The 24,802-nt window shown below is 37.4% G+C and overlaps 2 protein-coding genes and 1 long non-coding RNA gene across 7 annotated transcripts in view; 1 reads left to right on the forward strand and 2 right to left on the reverse strand.

Moving 5' to 3' along the window:
• Positions 1–80: 80 nt before the first annotated feature.
• On the reverse strand, positions 81–9,164 carry LOC127423438 (eukaryotic translation initiation factor 2-alpha kinase 1-like). Of its 3 annotated transcripts, none has more exons than XM_051667734.1 (15): positions 8,848–9,164; positions 7,991–8,158; positions 5,592–5,728; positions 5,437–5,474; positions 5,259–5,358; positions 5,092–5,172; positions 4,726–4,822; positions 4,520–4,580; positions 4,076–4,442; positions 2,501–2,612; positions 2,095–2,201; positions 1,640–1,757; positions 1,296–1,375; positions 889–1,122; positions 81–327 (listed from the first exon to the last, which is right to left on the reverse strand). In XM_051667734.1, exons 1-15 carry the CDS (start codon positions 8,987–8,989, stop codon positions 208–210), a joined length of 1,962 nt encoding a protein of 653 aa, XP_051523694.1. In that variant the 5' UTR covers positions 8,990–9,164; the 3' UTR covers positions 81–207. The 3 variants fall into 3 exon arrangements, with proteins under 3 accessions (XP_051523694.1, XP_051523695.1, XP_051523696.1); XM_051667735.1 differs by having other exon boundaries at positions 4,076–4,430; positions 8,848–9,163; XM_051667736.1 differs by lacking the exon at positions 8,848–9,164 and adding an exon at positions 8,345–8,726.
• On the forward strand, positions 4,373–16,883 carry LOC127423451 (uncharacterized). Of its 3 annotated transcripts, XR_007894317.1 has the most exons (8): positions 4,378–4,436; positions 13,842–13,983; positions 14,063–14,170; positions 14,292–14,411; positions 14,500–14,568; positions 14,653–14,731; positions 16,462–16,641; positions 16,745–16,883. It is a non-coding gene; the product is annotated as an uncharacterized LOC127423451 (long non-coding RNA). The 3 variants fall into 3 exon arrangements; XR_007894319.1 differs by lacking the exon at positions 13,842–13,983 and having other exon boundaries at positions 4,373–4,436; XR_007894318.1 differs by lacking the exons at positions 4,378–4,436; positions 13,842–13,983 and adding an exon at positions 9,348–9,505.
• LOC127423437 (disks large-associated protein 5-like) overlaps positions 16,699–24,802 on the reverse strand; it is a 16,578-nt gene continuing 8,474 nt past the window's right edge. Inside the window, exons 12-20 of the mRNA XM_051667733.1 lie at positions 23,476–23,564; positions 22,589–22,749; positions 22,401–22,502; positions 22,025–22,274; positions 19,098–19,812; positions 18,959–19,007; positions 17,778–17,952; positions 17,646–17,683; positions 16,699–17,265 (exon numbers count right to left, since the gene is read on the reverse strand). Of these exons, the coding sequence (XP_051523693.1) occupies positions 17,164–17,265; positions 17,646–17,683; positions 17,778–17,952; positions 18,959–19,007; positions 19,098–19,812; positions 22,025–22,274; positions 22,401–22,502; positions 22,589–22,749; positions 23,476–23,564 (1,681 nt within the window). The 3' untranslated portion in view covers positions 16,699–17,163. The remainder of the gene's footprint in view (positions 17,266–17,645; positions 17,684–17,777; positions 17,953–18,958; positions 19,008–19,097; positions 19,813–22,024; positions 22,275–22,400; positions 22,503–22,588; positions 22,750–23,475; positions 23,565–24,802) is intronic.

Genomic DNA, 24,802 nt, shown 5'->3' on the forward strand with positions numbered 1-24,802 from the left:
ATATTCATGATTATTATTGTAAGTTTTCCATTTCATCAACTTTCAAAAGTTGGACAATTGAAGACAAATGCATCATTGGTATGGTTCATCAAATTAAATATGGCACTCATTTATATAGATACAAGCAGAGCTGCATTCACACATACAACCATTTACAAACAATTCCCATAATGTACAAGTATTAATGAGGGTACAAAAGAGCCAGTTTTATGTCTTTTCTGGATTGTGTATTGCATTTTGAGAGATCTGTAGCTCACTGATCTTTCTCCTGAGCTGAAAAATTTCTTCTTCTTGCTCCTCAATCTTGCACTTTAAACTGTGGATAACCTACAACAGAGTATGCAAACAACCTTGTTTTTACAATGTTCAAGGTCAAGTATGTTTCTTCAAAACATGAAGATAACTGAAAATTAGATCATGCATGAATTAAAGTTACACTCAGTAACTTTTGTCTTTGTGTCACCTTGGATTTACACAGACACCTAGCGGCTTGGATGCAGCATAATTTAAAATCAATAGTATTCAGTTTCATAATCCATTGTAGAAATGTAGTATTCACAGTTAGCCATGATTACTTTAATCAGTGAGTGAAAGTGTCAAAATATCAGAACAGTTACTGAGATTAAGCGTGTAGTATTTATCGGGTCGTGATTCTAAAATGGTAGCCCCATGTGCGGACCCTCTCCATGTAGAATAAAACAGATTTTTATAAGGTTACAGATATGAGTCTTTATTTCAATAAGAGTGGTCATGATTAACTACATATATTGCAAAATTACAATTAATGTCTTTAGGGGTTTAACTTATTAATGAGGAAAAAATTACTGAGTGCACCTTTGAAATTGATTGTTTTATTTTATGAAAAACATTGGTTAGAGCCACACATACCATGTCATTGGTGCTAAAGATGTCACTCTGTAGTAACTGAGATGCACTTGGTCGCATAGAAGGATCAGAGCTGGTCAGCAGTCTGATATACTTGGTTAAAACTGGCCCGTTTTTGGATAGCGTATTAGGGACTTGGCCTTTTCTCAGTTCTTCAAGTGTGTGTACACGCTCCATTTCAGTCCCAAATGGCTGGAATAACTCAAAAGCAATCACTCCTATACTATACATATCTGACTGTAAAAAAGAAACAAACAATGAGAAATATTCGACTTGTTTATTCTATACTTGCCAAATAATTATTACGTGTATTAGGGTAAAAGTCAGATACAGCACTTTTAAATATCAGTGGTAACTGTATAGACTAGCAATACAAGTTTACTTTTAACTTTACACTCTCTGGACTCTACCTTTGAATCATAGCGAGAACCCTTAAGTTGTTCAGGTGCAGCGTAAACAAATGTTCCCACTCCACTGGTGTGAGTTGAGTCTGAAAAAAACAATTAGAAATTGTTTTGGACTGACTTTTGAAAAGAGGCACTCTTAAACATTCATACCGAAGGTTTGCATGTATTTACTGGCGCCATCTACTGTTACCTTCCATTAAATCATTAGGAATTGTTTTGTAACAAACAGGAAATGAGTATTCTAAGTAAAACTGTAGGTGTTCTAGTTGTAATAACAGCTAAAATAATCCCAATCTTCTCAATGTAAATAAAGAAGAGGTTTCAAGGCCCCTGATCTGTGTTCACACCTGTTTGAGAGTTGGAGGGCAGCTGCTCGTGCTCGTCCATTACAATGTTTTTGCACGCCAATCCGAAGTCCCCTATCTTCACATGGCATTCAGGTCCATGAAGGAAAATGTTTCTAGGCTGTAAATAAATAAATAAATATACACATAAAATATATATTTTTAAAGCAAATCTACAATACGACAAAACTGCATTTTTTGCAAACTTGCAAAAAAGCTCACTACATTGACGAAAGCTATAGATTGTTTTAGTAGATTGAAAGTCCAACCTCAAAAGCACCAGTTTGCTTTGCAAATTGTTGTGCCACAGCAGTCCAATATCTGTTATCAAAATATCAGGCCTCCTCCCATACATAGTCATGCTTTTACATTACTCTTGACAAAAATTCCAGATATAAGAATAATATTTATGATGAATGATACTAAGTTATTTAAGACAACAACAGAAGTAGACCTACCTTTAGGTCTCTGTGCATGATTCCACGGGAATGAATGTATTCCACTCCTTCAAGTATTTTCTTTAAAATTTTCAATACTTGTTCACACTCAACTGAGTCACAAGGATCTGTGAATTAAACTTTAGGTTTAAAAATACGTAAACCCAACAATATAATTATATGATAAAAATTTTTTTAAATAAATAAAAAATCTTGGCTCTGCAAATAAGCTTTTCTTGTCTTTCCTGTTCAGGCATATGTCAGCCAGTGCAAAAACAGGAAAAGGGTGTATAATGACTTATGCGCAGTAAAATGCATGAAAAAAGGTGTACTGCCAATCCTAATACATGGCACTGAAATAAAGAGGTTTGTGAATATTCCTGTAATTTCTAGAAACACCTGTTTTATATGAAAACAGTGGTCTTACCTACAGATACTGACAGTTCTTCCATGATTCTTGAGTTCCTCTCCTGAATCCAGTCTTTCAGGGATCGCTCACACAGCTGCATTTGTATATAAAGCATTAAGTGGAACTGAACCTGTCCATAGCAACAAGAACACAAAAAAAAAACACTATTAAAGATTACAGGCCCTTGGTAAAAATACACGTATGCTTTTAAATACACTCTTAAAGACTCCATGAAATCAAAATTGGGAGTTTTGTCAATGTCTGTTAGCTTTGAATCTATCTAAATGCTAGTGTACTCTTTAAAGTTTACAAAATTAAACTTTAGCAGATATATGCATTAAAAATGTACAGTCTTTCTCATCTGGGAAAACGAACCAAAAATATTGATGACTCAACTAGCATTAGGGGTGGGCAATATGACCAAAAACTTCTCATGTTATGATTATTTTTATATCACGATAATGATATATATCACAATATAGTTAAATAAAAAATTGATTTATATATGAAATAACAATATTGTAATGCCTATTTTTGAATAATCCAGTCAATGAATTAAATACTTTATGAAAACTTATATCATTTTCTCTTTATTTGGAACTTGACAGACATAGCCAAAGTAAAAAACTAAAAAACAAAATTTTAAATCAACCTTACCATAAAATTTTTATTAAGGTGATGATGTATAGTTTAAAAAACCTGCACGACACATAATTGTTGGCGCATAACATGTTGTTTTAGCTGTTTTCCTCATCAGTGTTGGTTAGAATGTCGGGCTGTCTAGCGGTTTCCTGCATAGCGGTTTAAGGTAAAAAACTATGTTTCATGGTTTGTGCTGCAATATCGAGAGAAACCGGATTGAGTAGCGCGATTGATCCCGCTCTGCTGTCTCTGGAGCACAGACGGGAAGGCTGCTGAACTCGTGCGCACTTGCATGCTCCGCGTGATAGCGTGCATGACAATCGGGTGAAGCAAAGCTGCCTGTGTCAGAGGAGACACATATGTAGAACGTGAGATTAATGTCACTGAATTTGCGTCAGTGGATGAATGTCATTGAAATTGAGTCTCCTCCTGTCCACAGGGATTTGAGGAACCAGCAGCCTTCCTCTATTTCTCTGACAGAATGTGTACCGCGTATGTGTAACATGAATAGAATGCACATTTCTTGCAACACGATAACGTTTTTGCATAACCATGACAGAGACGATAGTACAAAATTTATTCCGATTGTCAGATTTTTACTGGTTTATCGTGTGTATCGCCCACCCCTAACAAACAATACACAAATGCTCTCTAGAATGAGAATGTCCCTCCCCCCCATACCATCCGAAACCAACTAGCAAGTAGAAAATCATGGTTCATGGCTGTGATGTAACTAAAGCCATTAAAAAAGGGACAAGACCTTCGATATATCCCACACTAAAGTCCTTTTTCAATAGGAATTATGAGAGCACAGGAAAGGAAACTGCTCGTCAAGTGATTTCATGAGGTCTTTTTAAAAAAATATCACATATGTCTTTCTTCAAGAAGAAAAGTATTATTCCTTATTTCAATTAAATTATTAGTAACATTCTACATTAATGAACTTCATACCTCATGTGCCTGCTTTTTGGACCATTCAGGACTGTCCATTTCTAAGTAAGAGTTATTGTTTAATTCCAGTCTGTTTTGACTAAGGTCATCCTCTGAGAGAGTTGAGCTGTCCCACTTAGCTGCCGGGCATTTGTTCACCGTGGTGCGAGGCTTTCCCAGGAACACACATGGAACAAAATTCTGTGGGCTACGGATATTTTTTGGACACACAGCATGACCCATCTCCTCTTTTGATGTTGAGGGTTTCACTGAGATGCTTTCTAATATAACTTGATTTTCTTTGTCTTTTTGTTGGTCAGAATGTTCAAAAACAATGGACGATCCACTACTGCCATCAGTGATTTCCTGTGTGCATCTGGAAGTAAGACTGATTTACATTATGCTATTGTAATGCCACTAAGCTAAATGTTTGGGGGGGTGGGGGGGGGGATCTAGTCATCTTACCCTTCTTTCTGCGAAGGTTTCTCTAAGGCTGGAAACGTTTGTGAAACAAGAGATTTGGGATCTGGAAGGAAACAGAATATTGTTACCAATTTGTACCATTTTGAATGATGCATGCTTTCTTTATAAACAAAAAACATAGAATAGATGCAAATATATGAATTGTTTGGAACAATCTTATCCGAGATCACATCAATAGAGCTACTTACTTCTCACAACAGGCTGAATGTGCTCCATCCATGCTGTGTGATAGCCAACGATATTTTGATGCTGAAGGCTGGAGAGCACTTTCACCTCTCTAAGAACCTGCGAGAAAGAAAAAACAGCACCAATATGGCTATTTACTGCTAAATCATTTGGAATTTTGAGGTGAATAACCGTTGGTCAATGTAAACATGCACTAGATGGATGTCGTTGGCACAATAAGTGCAGCGTTTTTAAGAGACACCATGTAAAATTATAAAAAGAAAATAAACTTAAAAATGTGTCTCAAGACCATTCGATTTCCTTCCGATGCATTGTATGTGATAACAACCCACGTCACTAATGCAAGCGCAGTCTGTGCCATACTTTACCTTCATGCAGTCATCTCTTGTTACTTTCTTGATGAGGATTTTTTTCACTGCGTATTCCTGACCATCCAGCTTGTTTGTAACCTAAAATAGTATGAGTGGTTTAGGCTGCAACTTTGTGGTTTATAACTTTTGAATATAATACAATCGACACGAAGAAATATCTTTACCTTAAACACTTTGCCATAAGATCCTTTACCCAGCGTTGTGATTTCTTCAAATTCACTAAGGTAACGGGATGTTTGGGCTTGGAAAAGACCATCTTTGGTTCTAGGATAGATAAGTGTATATTAATTAATTGAACTGTCATTGTGTATTACAAAGCACTGCAAGTGTAACTGTTTTCACCTTAGGGTCTGGCCTTCTGTACTCAAGTATCTATGATCCTGCAGAAAGCCAAAAGATAAACAGAGAGCACAAAGTTATTCTATATAATATATTAGAAAAGTTAATGGACTCATAACAGAACGAAATGACATTGATGATTAAATATGTGGGATTACCTGCGGAAAAAGTGATGAGCTGGTCGCGTGCAGGAGCTCTGTGAATGCCCGGTTATGCTGCAGACGAACTGTGCTAAACTCATCACCGATGGCCAGCGGAGAGAGGAGGTTCATGGCTGCTAAACGCTGGCCTATCACTAAAACAGGTGAGATTTTTGAGAGATTGCTGCTTTTATCAAGTAGGTTTCCAAAAGGGAAAGAAACTAGAGAAAAATAGTAAACAAACAAAACTAGAGATGCACCGAGGCTGCCAATATTTATCGGCCAATTATTGACCAAATTAACCATCAGCATTTCGGCCGATAAGCATGAAAACGGCAAAATGAAAAACCAATGGTTTATTTATAAATAATTAGTAACACACTTTGTAAAAACTCAAATGCACAATCCAGAAATAATAATAGCAACAATATCTAGAAGGGTTGGCACTCCTAAGAACATATAATATATAATTTTTATTCCATCTCGTTCTCACGATAATGCAGAAAAAACACCATAAATGGACGTGACCATTGTGAAAGTGGCACTTACCTATAGGCTACATGATGAGGGAAACCATCCAAAACGCTTTGAAACCAGCAGACTTTGACTTTTGAGATATCGGTATGATATCCATTAATGCTGCATGATTGATTGAATTAAGATTGAAATCACAATATGGCTTTGTGCGATTACTAAACCTTAAAAGAATAGTTCACTCAAAAATTTAAATTCTCTCATGATTTACTTACCTTTAAGCCATCCCAGATGTGTATGTCTTTTCATTTCGGTTCTGCTGAAGAAGGAGATTTTTATAAGCACATTTCAGCTTTGTATGTCCATACAATGCAAGTGAATGGGTGCCATCAGGCTGCTGGCTGTTTGACAGTCCAAAAGTCATATTTATGCAGCATAAAAGTAATCCACACGACTCCAGTCGATCAATGAATGTCTTCTGAAGAAAATCGATAGGTTTGTGTAAGAAACAAATTGATAATTAAAACGTTTTTAACTTCAAATCGTTACTTCCGGTCACATGACCTAACTCTCGCATGACGTTTGTTCCTCTGTTGTAAACAAAGTGCACACTTCGACTTATCGCATGAACGCGTCATGGCACTTACGTCACACGACAGCTCCGTGATGTCGACTGCTAGCAGGAAGCGTTTTTTTAAAGTTAATAAAGTTTTAAAAATAGATTTATTTTTTACACAAACCTATCGATTTGCTTCAGAAGACATTAACTGATCAACTGGCGTCATGTGGATTACTTTTATGCTGCATAAATATGACTTTTGGACTGTCAAACAGCTGGCACCAATTCAATTGATTGTATGGACATACAGAGCTGAAATGTGCTTATAAAAATCTTCATTTCGGTTCTGCTGAAGAAGGAAAGACATACACATCTGGGATGGCTTGAAGGTAAGTAAATCATGAAAGAATTTTTATTTTTGGGTGAACTCCTTTAAAAGACTGCATTATAAAACCGAAGTGCAAAAAATGTTTTGGAAGTACAAAAGAACCTTTTTTCATATCAATCATCATGTTATCATATTTAGTCATTTTTTTGTATCTGTTTATCATTTTATCTTGTATGTATCTTTCACTGTGGCTCTCTTTTTTTTGGCCCGTCATGTGTTCAACAGATCTAGTGTTTAATGAAAATGATTTATTGTTAGAACAGTGAAAAGGGTTTTGTAACTCTTTTGAAGCATTCCTAAGTGAAACAGTGATCTGATGACAAAATAAGGCAAGTTGTAAAATATCGGTATTGTTTTCGGCCTATAGTTTTTTGTTAAAATCGGTATAGGCCAAACTATTTCATATCGGTGCATCCCTAAACATTCTGACATACAGTACTGTGCAAAAGTTTTAGGCACTTGTGAAAAATTTTGCATAGAAAGGATGTCTTCAAAAATAATGACATAAATAGTTTTCATTTATCACTTAATGTCATGCAAAGTCCAGTAAACAAAAAAAAAGCTAAATCAATATTCGGTGTGACCACCTTTGCCTTTAAAACAGCACTAATTCTCCTAGGTACACCTGGACACAGTTTTTCTTGGTTGTTGGCAGGTAGGATGTTCCAAGCTTCTTGGAGAATTCGCCACAGTTCTTCTATCTGTTTAGGCTGTCTCAATTGCTTCTGTCTCTTTATGTAATCCCAGACTGACACAATGTGCAGTGAGGGGTTTTGTGGGGCATCTGTTGTAGGGCTCCCTGTTCTTCTATTCTATTTACATATAATGTTTGGGAGTCTAAAATGTATATTTCCTATTGACACACTAAAGCTGAAGATATACATAACTATCTTAAGATAAATGTTTTTGTGAAACATCTTATGTGCCTAAGACTTTTGCACAGTACTGTAGTTCACTGTTACATTTTTGAGGCGGTGTTGATAACAGGCGGCTCACCCTTGAACAGCATGTGTGAGCGTGTAGGGTCACTCTCGTAAACAAAGCACAAGTGTTCCAGGAGAGATCCCAGCAGCAGTTGGTTGGGAATGGCAGAAGCAAATTCCTGGATCGATGGGTACTTTTTCCCAGCCAGCAACACCTCACAGTTATTGTCGGAGTCTGAGGCTGCATATATACAAGAAAAAGAGAATAGTTTATATGACTAAGGAAAAATCACATTATCAAAAGAATAAGCAGGCTACTTGTTAGATAAACAAAGTGTCCAAATGTCTGTATATTTGTTTGATCAGTGAAAACAAACTAAATGTAGTCTAACAAAATGACACACCATGTGAATTGGAGATTTCTTACCTTCAGCAATAACTTTGGCAATTAAGGCCATAATGTCGTATTCCTCTGAATCCATTTAGACATTAAAAGAGCAAACATTTACAGTACACTCTCAACAGCTAAACAAATAAAGTCCTGCTGCATCTTGTCTGTACAACAGGGGGTGGGTAAGGTCTAAGTAACTTATCAGCTTGAAACATGTTCAAGTTACCCCCCACACCCCTAAGTAGTCCCACAGATCAAATATTAAGTAGGAAGGAAGTTTTAAAACTACATTAGTACAGTTTACTAATTTGTCAGCTGTACATCAAAGGGTTGCTGTTAAGGGTTCCCATAATTACAGTAACCCTAAAACTCACACAAAAAGCTCTTAACAATTGCTTTGCTTCCAATTTGCTTAAGACTTTTATTACCATATTACAGTAGTGAACTTTAGCCACTACTGCACCAACAACATGCATAAAAAGGGCTGCACATAATTTGGTGTTACTGTTTCTCAGCACTCACAACTTTATTGGACTCACTGTCAAATTGGACGTCATCTTCCGTATCTGTCAGGCTGAACATGCCTCCTCTAGATCCCCTGTCTTGGGTGAAAAGACCCCTCTGGATCTGAAGGCTGCGACTTTTCACAACTACACTGCTACTCGAACTTTCCTCTGCCATGAGTCTCTGTTGTGTAAAACATTGGCGTTTGGGGCTAAATTAAAAAACACTCCTGTGTAACTCATTCACTGGTTCCATTCAGAAGAGCCACCGTTCAAGGAACCCTGTCCTTTTAAGTCCGGAAATCCCACTCACAAATTTTAAATCCAGCCGAGCAAAAATATCTATGTAAACTGACAGTCAACTGCCATGTTCTTCAGGGAAGGAGTAAGGAAGTGTCTCAAAAGTGTTGCCATAAATGATGCACAAAACATGACATAACGCCTTAATTGTTAAATAATGTAACATTCTGTATATTGATTAAAGTCTACACTTACATGTATCATCACAAAAATGCCAAAATAACAACATTTGCTTTGCTTTTATGTCAGTTTCGTCTAATATCTGATCACAACTTTGCACACAATCCCTAGTCTGAGAGACGCACGCTGGGTGATGAAACCTTTCAAAATAAAATGGCACAAAGTTTCATTGGTAATATTTTTATTTTTCACAAACCATCATGATCTGATACAGGTAAATACACATATAATTCACTGCTTAAACTAAAAATGTTAAGTATTTTTTTTTTTTTTTTTTACATTTAGGAAATGTAGTTTCAAGCAGACAGCACAGAAAAAAAAGCATACGCATGATTTTAAAGATGACCTTAATATTAAGTCCAAAAAATAAATAAAATAAAGAGAGAGAGAGAGAGATAAAGGAAAGAAGATACAGTAGTCCTTGTAAAATTGGAACACATTAGCATGTAACGAAAACATGTTGCAATACATGTGGTGACGTAACGTCTTTAGAGCATGAGAGGATGCAGTTACACCCCTGAAGAAATCGGCACATGTAGTAACGTAAATGTGTGGTCATTTTTAATTTAAAAGTGCTGTTTCCTTGTTGTTCAGATTAGTGATGAGAAATTCTTTTTTTTTTTTTTTCTCCGCGAAACGGTTCTTTCAGTGAACCGGTTCAAAAAACAGATTCACCAGTTCAATTACATCATTGCGTAATGACGTCACTGTACATAATGCTAATACCTCGGCTGGAATACATGCTCAAACACATTCAATAAAGCCATATGTTAAGCGCATATTGCTGATTATTACATTTTATTCAGTGAAGTTAAAATAATAAGAGTGTTTATTGTCATCAGTGTTTCATTCAGTGATCTTACATCTTGGATAAGCTTCCTACATTTAAATTTTGCACCTAAAGCACACAATCCTTACACTGATATACATACGCGGATGTTCTGTGTGTCTTAATCAACTCACCCTTTTTATAGAAACCATGATCCAGCTCATAACAACTTCAAATATAATCTGCATGCACAATACTCAATTGTAAAATTAATTTACATCTCTCGACTGTGGCTGTGTCTCGTTTCGACGGCTGCGTGCTAGGTAGGATGTGTCCTTTGAAGGCTGCAGTATACCGAGTGTACTCCTTTAAACAAGTCTTGTTTAAACGAGACGACCTTCGTAGGACAAACGGAAACGGAATGTAACATGGTTGCTATGACAGCACGCCACTTTTTAACAAGGGCGAGCGCTTTGAGTGAAAAGGGAACAAATTCCCGTTAGAAGGGAATTTATGAGGTACATTTTAGGAGAGTTATAATGATGTAGAGAGAAAAGAAAATAGATTTTACAGTTGTACTTTTAGTTTAATACTTTATTTTAATTATATATTAATATAATTATACATATTATATACTCTGCACCCATCTACTGAGGTACTTCAAGGGAATTAACATTACTTGCGTTTGAACATCGAATTTATGGGCAAATTGGCATCATTGTTTTTTTAGACATTTCCGTTGAAGCAAAGAATTGTGGGTTGTGAGTTCCCATGAAGGATACACCTCATGCATCCTCCGAATTCCCGTGAAAGTAGGTCACATTAGAGGGCTGCATTCGAAGTGTCCTACTCGCTTTTCTGAAACAAGACAGCCTCGATGACGTATGCGGCCAACAAATGCAACCTCCGGAGGACGCAGCCTTCCCAACGAGACACAGCCTGAAGCGTTTTGCCCCCTTCATTCAAGTCCTCGATTCACACATACTCATAAACAGCCCACTCATCGGTTCTCAGTATTTCGAACCGAAAGGGGCGATTCTCAGTCCAGTGTACTGTTCACTCGAGAACTGCTGCGAGCGACTCATTGTACTGTTGACTTGAGAATGGTTGCGACCGGAGCGTTCAGTCCGATTTAGTTGAGCAGTTTGTTGTAAAGAAGAGTTAGGAAAGGCAGATATCACCAGTTCTAGGATCATATTGCTCTCGGTTATCAGCTCATTTTGAGTCAGAGTATCAGGCACATCCGAGAGACAGGTTAGAGTAACTTGTGGATCAGTGTTGACTCAAGATGCAAACTATTTCAAACAATTCAGTCCAATTTGGTGAACTGCTTCAACTCCTTCACTGTAAAGAGCCGCAAAGATTTGTTGACGAACTGGACATCACTTGTTCAGATTTCACTCGCCAGTGATTGAGTTGTGTAGTGGTGAAGGACTTAAGTACAGTGATCATTTTACTGAATAAAAAGCTGCCGTTTAAGAAGCAGGATTCAGCCTAATTTTTTACTGTGTGCTGTGTCTTGTGAGCACACACTCTGATGGAAAACTACCTTATTTGGCTGCAGTGGGTCCTGAAGTGCCGAGAATGCGCTGTCACCATCGCTTAGTTGAGCTGTGATATGACATAGTTACGTTTTCATTGCATTTTACGACATCAACTCTGATTTTGCTTAAACTTTCCATGGAATGTTTTCTCAACATTCTCCATTTTACAGCATGGCAACAGACCAGAGCAGTACTGCCGCTCCCTGTGTGCATATTAGGAAGTCTGCGTAGGGCACCAGCTCCCTAGGTGGGCACCATCTTACCCTAGGGGGGCACCAGAAACTCCATTGTTATTCAAGGACCCGATAGCAGTTGTGGAACACAGACGATCACCTCGCAGCTCACACCACACCTGAATTTTCAGTTGCATTACGCTTAATGTCCTCAAAATCTGGCGAGTAAAAGCTAAAATTTACTAGCCAGTGGTGATTCTTTCTCCAGCTTGTCCATACAGGGTTGTACTGCTTCTTTAAATTGGGTTGTCTGCACTGCAGTTACCTTGTTGTGTCTGTCTGCAGTGACATTAGTGTTGTGACCTGTCAAGTGAATGTGAGATTGGTGCTCAGCTGGTGTTTGACCATGATGGTCGTCTCACCCAGCATGTGCCACATGCCTGCCAGCATGGCACCACGTCACTCTTCAGAAGCTCTTCTCCATGCTGCCTGTTCAACACAAGGAGCGCAGCATCAAAAAGTTCTTAAAGGAGATACTTGCCGTACATATTTTTTATCCATGATGTTAAAAGAGAAAGGAGAAAGATTTAAAGGGTTAGAAAATTCTGTTGTCATTTACATACTCTCTTTCTTTCTTGCATGGACCATCTTTTTTTTCTTTTTCTATTCCATATACAATAAAAATGAATGGTGACTGATTCTTACACTTTGCCTTACATTTTCTTTTGTGTTCTACGGTGATGGTTGTCACTGCCCTAGAGCACCAGTGAAATTAAGAAACTTGTGGTTCACATGGGGGAGATTGAACAGCCCTGGATCTGTCCCCATGGACGACCCACCATGAGACACCTTGCTAATCTGGATATGATTGCTCATGACCATTAATGGGTTTTTTTTTTTTTTGGTTTTTTGGGGGTTTTTTTTTTCACGGTTTGTTTGTAAATGACATGTTTTAAAAAAAGGATTTTATTATTATTTTTTATAATAAAGGAAGTTTTTCATGGTAAGTGTTTTTTTGTTGTTGTTGCATTGTCTTCTAACTGTAATGTCACAGATTGTTTTTATGGATCTATGTTCCATGAAAGAAAAGTTGATAATGATCTTCTTAAAGGAATATTCTGGGTTCAATACAAGTTAAGCTATATTAAGTTATAGTGAGGCACTTATAATGGAAGTGAATGGGGCCAGTTTTTGGAGGGTGTAAATGCAGAAATGTGAAGCTTATAATTTTTTTAAAGCACTTACGTTAATTCTTCTGTTAAAATTCATGTATTATTTGAGCTGTAAAGTTGTTTAAATCATAATATTTACAGTTGTTTTGGGGTTTACAGCGTTACGTTGTCTTGGCAAGCAAATTGTAAAATTTGAATTTATTTATTGTCATTATAACCTGTACAATTAAATTTTGCTACCATCTAGTGGTATATATATATATATATATTATTCAATTCATAAGATCGTAATCACATTCAATATTATTTATGAGTCTTTTATTAATTGAGAGGGGGTTCTGAAAAAACTAGACCAATTTTTGGCAATGAGTCTACATTATGTGTAAATGGTGAGCTTTTAAATTTGAGATTGAAAAACTTTTTTTTTTTTTTTTGTAATTACGTTTAGTGACTCTAGTAGTGCAGAAATTACACACTATACCTGTTTAGTGATAATGTTTTGTCTTTTTATTACAAACTGTAAACATAACCTAAAATTAGTTTGTTATCATTGTCTGACGCAGAGGATATTCAACCAGATGAGGTTCATTTTCCTTTTACTACCATTCTACCGAGAGAGTGTGTCAGCTACAGTATCATTACATAATATAATATTTATTACCAAGATATTGAGTGAGTCCTCAGATAATGTCCTTGCAGCATGTTTTTTAAAGCTCATGAACAAAACATCATTCCCAATGCAAAGAATGTGAAAGGTACAGAAATATAGAGTGTAGTATAATATACTGTATGTCTCTGTGTTATAGACACAGCTAAAGGTCCTTTATTATTAAACTCAATAACTTCATTGTTAATGTATCAGATGCCTAACTGTGTTGATTTCTAAACGTAGGGCTTCTGTTCTGCCATTCTGTCCATGCTGCAGTTGCATGTAACTACACAGGCAGATGCTGGCACATTTAGCAGGCTTTAATGAAAATTATTTCCACCCTGGTCAAAGTTTGACTGTAAGGCATTTCATCTGGAAGCTGAAGGTAACAGCCTTCTAATCTCATTAGGTTCAATTTACCAAAAATTCTGCATATAGAAATCTTATATTATTTGTATTAACAGGACCTCTGTCTATATGACAGTGAGCTGAGCGTCTCTAAAGTACTAGAGATCCTCTTGGTGGAAAGTCCTGCCATCTACAACGTCACCCATAGCAACCTGGAACTGGAGGTCAATACAAAGACTCACATAGCCACATTACTTTAAAGTCCCTTGTCATGAAATGGTTTAATATCATTGTAATTACTTGTGTTGGGAAAACATCTTTTGGCTGATATTATTTTGGTTGTAGATTACTTTTCCAGAGTTCTTTGAGGCATTGCTGGGCTGTGCCAAGGTGAAAGGCAAGACATTCCAAGATATAGGTCATCGGGAAGACACTGTGTAGGATGCAGAGCCGAGTTTACTTCAGGTTCGTGCTGCCTTTCCTACTTATAGAATATTACATTTCTATAGGAATATACTTTGTGTGAAGGACTACCTTGTCATATTTTTTGTAGAATGAATCAAGAATGAAATCCCCCCTCCCCGTTATTTCCTCTTGTGCTGGCAGTACAAAGTCTCTTGAGGTTTGAAGATGTTACTTAATATCACATTTGAGTTTATCATTATCTCTGCCTGGGGTGAAAGCTAACCAAATTTTCTCCACTAAGACTGTTCCATCTCATGAAATCCATCAGTTATCCCTATATGAAGAATTGGAAATACAAAGTCCTGCACTTACTTCTAAAGGTTTGAGTTAACAAATGCATGATGAATTGAAGAGGTTTTTAGTCAGTCTAGCATTATTTTGATTCACTTATTTGACTTCATAAAGCATGTGTTAAGGTAACTACGATGTACTTGTCTGGCATTACTTTAGTACATATAGTGGCAAGAAAAAGTATGTGAACCCTTTGGAATTAGCTTGTTTTCTGCATTAATTGGTCATAAAATGTGATCTCATCTTCATCAAAGTCACAAATATAGACAAACAGAATATGCTTCAGCTAACAACACACAAACAATTATAAACTTTCATGTCTTTATTGAACACATCCCATTAAACATTCATAAGTGCTGTGGAAAAAAGTGAGTAAACCCTTGGATTTAATAACTGGTCGATCCTCCTTTGGCAGCAATAATCTCAACCAAGTGTTTCTGTTAGCTGCAGATTAGATCTGCACAATGTTCAGAAGGAATTCTGGAAAATTCTTCCTAACAGAACTGCTTCAGCTCGGCCATATTCTTAGGATGTCTGGTGTGAACGGCTCTCTTGAGATCATTCCACAGCATCTCTATTGGGTTAAGGTCTGGACACTGACTGGGTGACTCCAAAAGATGGATTTTCTTTTTTTAAGCCATTCTGTAGTGGATTTACTTCGATGTTTATGATCATTGTCCTGCTGCATCACTCAACTTCTACTGAGCTTCAGCTGGTGCACAGCCACCCTGACATTATCCTGTAGGATGTCTTGATAAACTTGGGAATTCTTTTTTCCCTCGATGATGGCAAGCGGTCCAGGTCCAGAAGCAGCCCCAAATCATGATGCCCCCTATTTATGCCATACGTAGTGCTGCACGTTCTTCCCAAACAATTCAACCTTAATTTCATCAGTCCACAAATCATTTTCCCAGTAGCGTTGTGGAGTGTCAAGGTGGTCTTTGGCAAACTTCAGGCACGCAGCAATGCTTTTGTTGGAAAGCGGTGGCTTCCTTCGTGGTGTACTACCATGCCTGTTTAATGCTTTCCATATAGTAGACTCATGAACAGAGATGTTAACCAGTTCCAATGATTCCTTCAAGTCTTTAGCTGTCACTCAAGGGTTCTTTCTTTTTTTATTTTATTTTTTTTATCTCATTGAGCATTCTGCTGTGTGCCCTTTGAGTCATCTTGGCTGGACGGCCACTTCTAGAGTAATCACATTTGTCTAACAGTATACAGATGAATATCTAAGCTCTTAAAGATAACTTTGTAACCCTTTCCGGCTTTATGCAAAGCAACAATTCTTGATCGTAGGTCTTCTAAAATGTCTTTTTTTGTAAGGCACGGTCCACGTCAGCAGGTGCTTCTTGTGAATAGCAAACTCAGAATGTTTAAAAGTAGCTCTAACCCACTCCTTCAATTCCATTTCATTAATTGAATGTTATGTTTGCCAACTCCTGACTCCAATTAGTTTTACTGACATCATTAGCCTAGGGGTTCACATACTTTTCCCCAATATACACTGTGAATGATGTATTCAATATGTACAAGAATAATACAATCATCTGTGTTATTAGATAAAACAGATTGTGTTAGTTCATTATTGTAACTTAAATATCAAATTTTTTATACAAATTAAATATTAATTTTATAAATTATAGATAAATGCAGGTAATTCCAAAGGGTTCACATACTTCTTACCACTGTATTTGTCATACAATACATTGGTCCACCTTAACTTTATTCCTAATAATGACCTTATTTCATATCTTCATAGGTTGCTGAAATCAGTGGAACTGAGGCACAGCTAGAGGACTGGACTCAGAAAACAGCAGTTCTTCACTAGGATCTTCTTCCATACATATGTGCACAGTGTGAAGGAGCTGGTGGAGGAGAAACTTTATAAGATTATAGAAAAGAATATAACTACTCTTGCAGAAGCAAAGGACAAGCCAAGGTATTAAAAACAGTTTTTAAGAAAGTTTAATCTTTGATTCCAAGAGAAAAACATTAGTTGAGTCCAGTGTTTTTATTTACAAGATAACTTGAACTGGTTTCAGACATATTAAGCAATTGGAGGCTGTGGAAAAAAAGGGACAAGGAAAAGGAAGATGGAAACAGACAGGGGCAGAGTTCCAGACAATGATCTTAATCACTCGCCTCTTTCTGCCATGACCCCTGTGACCTCCACCACATCTGTTGCTTCAAAGAACTCATCCAATAGCAAGAGTAAGAAAAAGAATTAAATTCACAGAATACAATTATGTTGTATTTTCCTATGATTTAATTGACAACAATTCTCAATTGTTTAAAAGACTTAAGATACAATATTTTCTTGGGCCAAAACTGCTTATCTAAACATGCTCAATATAAAGTACAAAAAATAAGTATCAAAACAACAAGTATTAAAGGCATCTAATCCAACAAAAAAGAAATAAAATAAAAAATATCCACATTCAAACAGTAAATGGATGTGCTCTTATTTATTTGTGGGAGGTGTGAATGTGATCAGGTCGCGTTCACACACCGACTGTCTCACTCTCTCCTGCTCCTGGGTGAACAGAAACAGATTGTCTGACATCTGAAAAAAAAAAAATTGAGCCAAAACGTCAGGGAAAGAAACTTGAATGATCAAAACACTGAATTCCTGGTTTCCGAATTTTTTTATATAATAGTGTTTGAAACAGGGTTCCTACAGTCATTGAAAACCTGAAAAATATCAGGGCTGGAAATAAAATATTTACAAGTCACAGAAATATCCATAGTAAATATACATTTTTCTATTTTATATCAGCACCAACAATGGCTTTATTTGCTCTTTCCGAGTGCAATCTCTATTAAATTATTTATAAAAAAATATTAATCCAGTAACCATAAAAAAAAGTAATTGGTCAAAAAGTGTGGGAACCCTGTTAAAAATAGGAGAGAATGATAGTGTAGAAAGAAAAAACTTAAATCCACCTGATATGTCTGGGGTGTGAACACCATTCTGGGAAGTGCTGAGACAGAAGTGCAAGAAAGAGAATGTGTGAGTCCCTGTGTGCTGCCAAACTGTGACCATATGTGAACATTGTTGTTGGGTAAATAAACTACCTGTAGGTGTTGCCAAAATATCCAGAGTGTGCTCTTCTGCTTGAGATACAGGGCTCTCCATCTCAGCATCTACTATCCCTAGAGAGAGCCTCTCTTCTGCATGACTCTGTACTGGAGACATGCTGTATCCAACTGTGGGCTGCAGGTAACGCTCGATGTCCAAACCAACAGCACCCTTAGAGATAGGAAAAGAAAAACAAAATAGTCGTATGACAGGATCCTCAAACTTTAATTTAAAAGTAACACTTTATTAAAGGGATAGTTCACCTAAAAATGAAAATTCTGCCATCATTTACTCCCCTAATTTTTTTCAAACCTGTATGTCTTTCATCGGTGGAACACAAAAGGAGATAAGCCCAAAGCATACTTCGGTTTTGACGCGAATGCCTGGTGTCTGCATACAGTCGAACGCTAGCCTTTCAAAGTATACTTCATTTGACTGTGCGCACATACACAGAATACCGGACTATTTCTCCTTAGTAATTTATACCATTAAGTTGTCTTTATATTCCTTCAGACTCAAGTTATCCAAATATAGATATTTTCTGACCTCCTCACACACCCGCTCTTGACATGCACATCCATTGTTGTTGTTTCCACCTTCATCTCCTGATGTTTAGCGAGTAGCGATGATTACATCTTCTAAAGCTTCTTCGTAAAAGTACGGCTCAATTGTGAGTGTTGCCACCTTGTGGACCCACTAATTGGTGCAAGTAATTCCAGGCGCATTCAGTGTACACGCTGTTAGAAAAAAAAAAAGAAAAAAGGGTTGCACGCATTTAGTGCTCAAGCACTCTGCCGATTACAAAACTAGCGTTCGCGTACAATTAAGACGAAGATGGAAACAACAACAGTGAATGTGCACTTCAAGAGCATGTGTGTAAGGAGGTCAGGAGATACCTGCATTTGTATAACTCTAGTCTGAAGGAATATAAAGACATCTTTTTGTCTCTAAACTCTTGAAGATAAAACTGAAGTATACTTTGGGCTTGAGGCATCATGTTCGTTTCAGTCATCATTCACTTTCATTTCGTTTTACACCCCCCCCCCCCCCCCCCCCAAACAATGAAGGTGAACGGTGACTGAGGCTTTCATTTTGCCTAACATCTCCTTTTGTGTTCAGTGGTAGAAAGTCACTGGAGTTTGGGACAACATGAGGGTGAGCTGACTTAGATAATCACCTCAGCATCTTGATTTCCAGTCATTTCAACATCTGTACTGGTTGGAGAGCTGTATGGACAATGAACAAAAAGAGTATAGGATTGTAAACCAAAAACTATGCTTGTTATTTCAGGCCACATTGGTTTTAAAAAGGCTTACCCATCACAAGCAACATCATTACTAAATGCTGTAGAAATGGGGAGATCTTTGGTTGGTGTGGAGGGCATCAGGGTAGGGAAGGAAGGGGCACAAACACTGAGCTCTGCATCCACTGCTTCGGAGTCGTGGGATGAGCACGGGGGAAGAGCACCTGGACAGGCATCTGCTCCAGCTGGGATAGGCAAACCATCTTCAGAAATCATGTTCTCATCTGTTTTCTCTTTGGAGGAAGGGCTAAACAACTTAGATTCTGGAATACAGTCCTCAATCTGAGGGCAAGGTTCTGAAGAATCAACAGCTGGATCTGTTTCAGATTGGCTGGCTGAGTCATGGGACTTTACTGTAACATGTGATTGGTCCGCTGGACTGTTAGCTGGTCCACTGATGTGTAAGGCATGGATGGTGTGCAAATCAAAATGAGGTTGGTTGCTGGCGCAGGGCTCGGTGTCTGGCAAAACGTGTGCGGTTTGTTTGTGTTCAGGGCTGATCTGAGGGGCTTTGGGCGACTGTGGCTGGAGCTCAGCAGAATGTTGAGGGGTGGAGACGGGTAATACATCGGGTTGAAGGTTTAGAGTAGTTGTGGTGGGTAGAGATATGCAGGGTATAGGAGAGCCACGAAAGACTGCATTAGATCTGCACTGTCTGCCTGGTGTGTTGAACTTAGAACCATGGGGTGAAGGAACTGCACTGATTCGAGACGATCTTCTAACAGTCCCTGAAAAGAAAATTATCCAAAAAAAAAAACAAAAAACAAAAAAAACACAAAGATAATATTTTAAAATTAGTGCCGTCAGTTGATTAAATTTTTTACAATTACATCATTTTTCATAGTTAATCGGGATTAATCGCAGATTTTGAAAGTACTGAAATTTGACTCTATATATACTTATTTTCTTGTCAAAATGCATTTATTTCCTTCTTAGAAAAGAAAATTGGAGGTTGACTAATTGAGAAAACTGGTCCCCATTCATTGCAATGCTCATTAAATCTCTTAAAGTCTCATCCTCAACAATATTATTATTATATTATACTTATAATCGTCAAGCGCTGCTTTTCACTATAATTGTTTACGCCAGGTCGCTCTCCCAAGCACGTCCACCAGGGGACTCGGTTCATGCTGCCTCTTGCGTGACGTAAGCAAGCTGGCATGTTCAAATGAAAGCAAAACTAATTAAGCTTGTGAACAGCATTCTTTTTGTAAACAAATCGAGCTGCCTTTTGTATCGCATCAGTTCTCGCAAGAACATGCCAATGCGCTTATGTCACGCGAGAGGCGGCATCAACGGATTCCCCTCATGGATGTGCATCGGAAAGCGACCGAAAGCAAACAATTATAGTGAAAAGGACTTTCTCACCCAAAGCAATCATTTTGCTTTAGAAGACATTCAATTAACTACTGGAGTCGTATGGATTACTTTTACTCTGATTGTGCTTTTTGGAGCTTTAAAGTGCTGATCAGCATTCACTTGCATTGCATGGACCTACAGAGCTGACATATTCTTCTGAAAATCTTTGTTTGTGTTCTGCTGAAGAAAGAAATTCATACACATCTGGGATGGCATGAGGGCGAGTAAATTAGAGAATTTAAATTTTTAGGTGAACCATCGCTAAGCCTAACTTAAGGCTGTCACTTTCGATTGTTTTTGTAATCAAGTAATCTGACGATTACACTGATGATTAATCAGTTTTATTCGGAAATTATCATCAGAATTAATCAGAAAAATTATTTAATAACTCAATTTGCATAATGTTGTTGAGGTGGTCACATCTGGCTAAAATGCGTTCACTAGCCTACGTTTTGATTGTACTCTACATTTGAATTATAACGACAACAAAACGATTGTACAAACAATAACTAAGCAAACAGACACCCCAAACAGATCTGTAAAATAAAATTATTCATAATTCCAGCTGACAGACATCGGCTACTCCAGGTGTGCCCAACTTATTTTTTAATGCAATCTACTTTTTATCAGCTACTTCAACACAATCTAAACATTTCAGTTTAGAACTCTAATACCATTGCAAAACCATACTGTTCCGTAATGATCCAGGCAAGTTGGCATGGTTATAGTTACTTTTTCCACTGTGGTGCAGCGAAATCAGGAGAATGTACGTAACTGATCTGTCTGTGCCTATGGTGTGAAAGGTAAACATTGGAGCGAGTGTGCTACGTTCCTGTTTTTAGGTCTGCTTTCCCCCCTGGTTTTACTCTGATCAGATTAGCAAAAAAGGATATTTATTGACAAAATATTTTATAAGTATTATATGAAAATAGTACATGAGAGTATATTGATATATTTTGAGTTTTAATGAGCTCATAATCTGCTTCCCTGACGAAAAAGTTGTGTAAAAAATAAATGTTGGCTACAACACTAGTTTAACCATCATCATAATATCATGAAGATACACAAAACAAACTATTTTTATTAACTTCAGCAAAATTACCAAGCTAGAAACAACTAAAAGCACCAAAAGTTACCTTTGTGTTGGCAAATTGACAATCGTGTCACACCACGTACTAAAGCCATTCAACCAGCACGGTTGAGTATGTTTAGCTAACCATGTCGAGAATTCAGGGCAAAGAACGGTTTATAATTGTGCTTAAGTGGAAATGCTACTGTAACCGTTCTATACCATGCTCAGAACCGTTTGGCCTAATGGTTGAAAAGTGGCTAATGTCTGCCCACCAATCATGTTTATTGAGGATGAGTTATATTCATGGTTTAACTTCAAAGAAGTTTACATGACTTCTAAAGATTTTAATAATTTCCATGACTTTCAGTTGTTTGTGATAACTAATATAGGAGGTTGCACTCAAAATTTCCTGATATTTCTAGGTTTTTCATGAATGTGGGAACCCAGAACAAATCAAATTATTATCATGCTAAAAATTCCTAAGGTGCAGTAATGCGTTACATTCTTACCTAATGGTTTGACTGGGCTTTCCACCTGGAAGAAGCCTCCATGAAACACCACAGACTGTGCAGGAAGTGTATTGGCAGGGGCCGCAGTGACAGCGCTCGAGTCATCCTGATTGTTGCCTGAAGTTTCAGTAGCTTTCTGTTCAGCAGCTTGCTTGGCTCTCATGGCAGCCTTTACAGCAGCCAGTCGACTCTTAGCTGCAGTGCTGGCACCTCCACCTGCTCCAGCCTTCCCTCTTGCAACAGGAGGCTTCTGTAGGATACACCACCACATAGGCAGACTTATCACTTCAACATAACTCTTTCCTGAAGACAAAAATGACACATTTCAACTTTAAAATGCAACATTATTATAAAGCTGATAATCTGTTAGGTTTACTTTGACCACTCTTTTTCTGGGGGCAAGCTTGTCTTCTGCCTCTTTCCAGTCCCTTGCTTCTGCCTCTTTCAAAGCATTAAATTTCTTGTTAACATCTTCCACCTATAACAATTTTAAAGTTTAGGAAAAGCATCTAAAAGCATTAATCATATATAATTGAGCAGATATTTGAGTGAACTACAATCTACCTGAAAGTAAACCATGTCCCAGAAGCCCTGCAAGTCAGTGCAGGTGGTTATTTTCTCTCCGCGACCCAAGTCACAGTCATCCACCAGCCCACTGAACTGTCCAAAACGCTCCTTAATCAACAGTCTGGCCTGACCCACTGCTGTGCGCATCAGATCTCTTACTGCAGGAACAGGGAGAAATACACTTACTGTAGATGGGGTTGTTAATTTAAAGGAATAGTTCATCCAAAAATGTAAATTATCTCATTTACTTGACCTCATGCCATTCCAGATGTGTATGACTTACTTTCTTCTGCAGAACACAAAGATTTTAGAAGAATATTTCAGCTCTGTAGGTCCATACAATGCAAGTGAATGGGGACCAGACCTTTTAAGCTCCAAAAATCACAAAGGCAGCATAAAAGTAATCCATAAGTGGTTTAATATATGTCTTCAGAAGTGATATGATAGGTGTGGATGAGAGACGGATTAATATTAAAGTCTTTTTTACTATCAATCTCCACTTTCACATTATTTCTCATTTTGAAAGTGAAAGTGGAGATTTATGCTAAAAAAGGATGTAAATATTTATCTGTTTCTCACCCCCACATGATCATATCATGTCTGAAGACATATATTAAACCACTGGAGTCTTATGGATTACTTTTATGCTGCCTTTATGTGATTTTTGGAGTTAAAAATGTCTGGTCACCATTCACTTGCATTGTATGGACCTACAGAGCTGAGATATTCTTCTAAAAATCTTTGTTTGTGTTCTGCATAAGAAAGAAAGTCATAAACATCTGGAATGGCATGAGGGTGAGAAAATAATGAGAGTTTTCCTTTTTGGGTGAACTATCCTTTTAAGATGGGTTTGAATTAAACGTTGATTCGAACTGAACACTTACTCTCCTCTGGGATAGAAGTATCATCAAATCGTGACTCCCAAAACTCGGAGAGCTCAGTCAAGCGGTCCGTCTCAGTGGCCATCACTGCCCTATTAAGATGACAAACACAATGATACACAAATATGTCAGGGATAAATGTACAGTCAGCCAGTCTTTATTGCAAATTAAACCCAGGGTATTGTACCACCCAGAAAGGTTGACCGCAGATTATCCCTTTGATCCCTATTGATTTTTAAATAATTTTATTAGCCATCATTACATTATAAAATATTAACCACAGAATGCTGTGACTGACCATTCAGAATTAAGTATTACAGAGAGCCATGTAATAAATGCAGACTTGGGGGCCATTCACACAGAATGAAAAACAACTAGATGCAGCAAAACAGAACAGAAAAAGGCAGGGGTTTTGTGAAGACTTTTCAAAAGTTTAACATATTCAACTTGACACAGAGTCTTAAAGCACAGCGTTCATGGCGTGAGATGCTGAAAAAAAAAAAAAAAAAAAATGTATAGCGCAGATTGTAAACAAAAACATGTCCTGTATGAATGGCCCTTAATTCATTTCTAAAACAATACTAGTGTAGTTTACAAAATTTACTAGCTACTCTTAAAGGGGTCATGACATACTCTTTTTTTATTATTATTTATTTAATTATCTTCCCTGAGGTCCACTTAGAATATTAGTAAAATTTTTTGCACCAAACAGTCATTGGTCATTTAGTCATATATAATAATTTCCCACCCTGTCTCTGGCTCTCCGTCTGAAAGACTCGGTTTTAAGCTGCCTGGCCCTTTAAGACTTCAATGTAAACGCCCACTTTTGTGATTGACTAACATTGTGCGGCCCTTCCAATACAGGCATATTTGAAATGTAATCCGAAGAAAATCTTCCAACTCCACACAACATTAAAACTACATTTCAGGGTTAACACATAACATACACCCAACATATTTCATCTGAATGTATTAAACTGTTAACTCAAGAAGCACCATAAACTAATCAAACAGTCATGACATATGAAATATTAATGAATTAAATTAGTTACTTACAGTTTTTTGTCCAATAGTCCAATTGTAACTGCCCCATCTTTCAATAACAGTTCCTTTGCAAACCTTTAATCATATTGTGACTGTTTCACAAGCAATTCACAAGGAAACCTTCTGAATACACAAACATAATTCAATCCCAGGTGATGCTGTGTGCTTCAACCGGCTTCAATAGGCCAAAGCAGAGACACTGGTCTTAACAGCTCACATTTTCCCTGTTTGTTTACACACAGAACGTCATGCGTTTCTCCCAGTCAGTGGTAGTAGCAGAATGAGA

This window comes from Myxocyprinus asiaticus, chromosome 32 (genome assembly GCF_019703515.2).
Source record: "Myxocyprinus asiaticus isolate MX2 ecotype Aquarium Trade chromosome 32, UBuf_Myxa_2, whole genome shotgun sequence".
Lineage (NCBI taxonomy): Eukaryota > Metazoa > Chordata > Actinopteri > Cypriniformes > Catostomidae > Myxocyprinus > Myxocyprinus asiaticus.

Coding starts and splice junctions, on each gene's coding strand:
- LOC127423438 (XM_051667734.1), bottom strand. CDS start 8,989: ATGGCAGAGGAAAGTTCGAGTAGCAGTGTAGTTGTGAAAAGTCGCAGC. Junction 8,159..8,847: donor AGATGACGTCCAATTTGACA/GTGAGTCCAATA, acceptor GTATATATGCAG/CCTCAGACTCCGACAATAAC. Junction 5,729..7,990: donor CTCACACATGCTGTTCAAGG/GTGAGCCGCCTG, acceptor CACCTGTTTTAG/TGATAGGCCAGCGTTTAGCA.